The 2,544-nt window shown below is 46.8% G+C and overlaps 1 gene segment (V, D, J or C); it reads right to left on the reverse strand.

Annotated features, from left to right (window-relative positions):
• Positions 1 to 2,018: 2,018 nt before the first annotated feature.
• LOC103587351 overlaps positions 2,019 to 2,544 on the reverse strand; it is a 1,886-nt gene continuing 1,360 nt past the window's right edge. The window contains 1 exon segment of the V gene segment in view: positions 2,019 to 2,053. Within this exon segment, the coding sequence occupies positions 2,019 to 2,053 (35 nt within the window).

Here is a 2,544-nt window from a genome sequence, read left to right on the forward strand (position 1 = left end):
TCATATTTGTTGAGACTAGGTATTATTGATCTTGAGAACATGTATGTAATGAGTCATATCTGCTTGTCTGTCTAACTGGCTGAGATTTCTTTCCTTCTGCAATCTTAGTGGATTGCCTGTGATGCACATCACGTTCTGGTTTAATGCTTACTCAATAACTAAACTGTTTTATTTTCTTTCTTCCTTTGTGGAGCTGTTTTCTGGGTTGGGAGGAGATTTTATTTTTAGTCCTATTTCCCAAACACAATGCAGACTGGGGATATATGCTGGCGTCTTCTGATGCAGGCAGTGATCATCAAGGCTGCAGATAGGAGGCTGGCTGGCTGACTGGCTGGCACAGAGTCCTTCGTCTTGGTGAGAAGCTCTGTAACACAGCAGAAAAATGGCTTTTGTGATTCCCCTGCTTTTTCTGTCTTCTGCTCTAGTACACAGGACCATCTTTAGAGTTTGCATCACTTAAAATCCAGGGTTCCACTCCTTCTGGCCCTCTAAGGTGCAACATGCATGGAGCAGATACTTGCTGCAGAAAGTGCTAGTATTCCCCTGGAGAAAAATATAATTAGAATACCTGCCATTTATGGAATACTTACCCTGCACTTGGCATTCTGTATAAATGATATCCGGTCTTTAAAACAATGCTCTAATGTAGAAGCTATCATCTACATGTCACAGATAACAGAACTGGGGCTCACATTAGCCTGAGCCTGAAGCCCCATATGAGATTACAGTGAGAGGGAATGGGACTGGTCAATGCAATAATATGGAGTTGCCATCAGAGCCCATGAAAAAAACCCAGAGTGTGGGAAGAGATAAAAGGAGACTCTACTGAACCCTCGGTAAGATCAGAGTTTTCTTCCTGCATGGAGGAAAGTTAAGAATTGCCATCTTTCAAAGGGCAGAGCCAAGGAGACCTTGAAGAACACAGGCTGGGAATATGGGGTGAATGCGGAGGGAGCCAGCCAGTCCTGCAGTGCTGGGGTCACTGGCCTGATAAAAAAAAGCTCCCACTGCTATGGGCATCGCCACCTCACCCCTGTGACTTCCGTCTCTGCAGAGCAGAGGTGCCTGTGCAGTGCTGTGGCTACACGGCAGGCACGAGGTGCAAGGGTGGCAGAGCCATGGGACGGGAAGGAGACAGATCCTGGAGACAGAGCCCTGGATGTGTCCAATATTACAGCTTCGAGCAAGAGGCTTAGAGCTGCAGCCTTCCAAGCCTAAGACCGGAGTATCCCGTCTCTGTTCTGGGACTCTGCCCCAGGAGAAAAGGGGCCCAAGGTCAAGGAGCCTGGGGTCAGTGGAGACTCAAGGCAAGCCTGGAGCCTCTTCCTGCCCAGGACTCTGAGGTGATACCTGAGATGAAACCTTCCTGCCCAGGACTCTGAGGGCAAACAGTGTCCCACTTTGTGTCTTTTGTAATTATAAACAGTATCCCCTTCGCATATGTTCTATTTGGATACGGCCACCCGAAAAATATTAACATACACATCTATCCCAAATTGTGCATGTCCTCTGTGGTCCCAGGAAACCCTTCTAGAGGAGGTGGTGACTTCATAACACGAAGGGGAGCTCCTTGACTGGGTTGGACTGGCCCCTGCATCATATATGACTCTGTGATTCCTCTTCTGAAACCCAGGGGGTCTCTACAGTGCACCAACCACACTTTCAATATCTTGTGATAGAGAATCTTTTGTCAATGGCCTAAATGAATGAGTGAATTAGTGAATGAATAAATGGGTGTATAACCAATAAGATATGAGTTCAGCTAACCTAACACACCAGGTCTCACTTATTTTTCCAACTGAATACTTGAAATAACCTATCTTATTAGTAGGTCATCCAGTATTTTCCTTGTGTAGCATTTCCTACATAATCCTCCCGCCAATTGTTCAAGAATTTTCAGGTCTTAAATTCTAAGAAGTCAGTCCTGTTTCCACACATGACGCTGAGAGTGAACAGTTCACTCCTGCTGCGCTTCCTGTTGCCACATGGAGCTCTGTGGGTGTCTGTCTTTGCCCAGGTCAGACCCTCCTTTCGGCCTGGATCCCTGCTGGCCCTGCAGCAGTAGCCAAGAGGGTGACCTCACACACACATGGGCAACCCCTGGTTACTAAAGACCCTCCCTGTCACAGGCCACCCCTGGGGGCCTCTGCCTATGCCAGGTACTGTCACTGTCCCAGGACACTCCTTCTCTACCTGCACTTAGGCTTAGGTATCAGATCCTTTGCCTTCTGGAAAGTTTCCAGCTGAGGATCTCCGGTATCCTCATGAAAATCCTTCATCTCTTCTCTAGAAAGCCTGTCACCACTCAAAGATGGAAGGCATGTTTTGCCAAATAGGAAGAAACAAAGACAGAAGCCAAAGAGGATGCAGACATTCTTCTGTAGGTTGTCCTGGTCACTCTCTTGGCTACATTTGTCCCATGGTGTCCGTAGCCACGTCCTATGGTGCCTGTGAACATTTCTCAAATACTGTGGCCCAGATGTCCCTATTTCTATTTACCACTTGGGCAATTAGAGTTAGCTTTTTTTTTTTTTTTTTTTTTTT

This window comes from Galeopterus variegatus, unplaced genomic scaffold (assembly GCF_000696425.1).
Source record: "Galeopterus variegatus unplaced genomic scaffold, G_variegatus-3.0.2 Scaffold443, whole genome shotgun sequence".
In the NCBI taxonomy this organism is placed as follows: domain Eukaryota; kingdom Metazoa; phylum Chordata; class Mammalia; order Dermoptera; family Cynocephalidae; genus Galeopterus; species Galeopterus variegatus.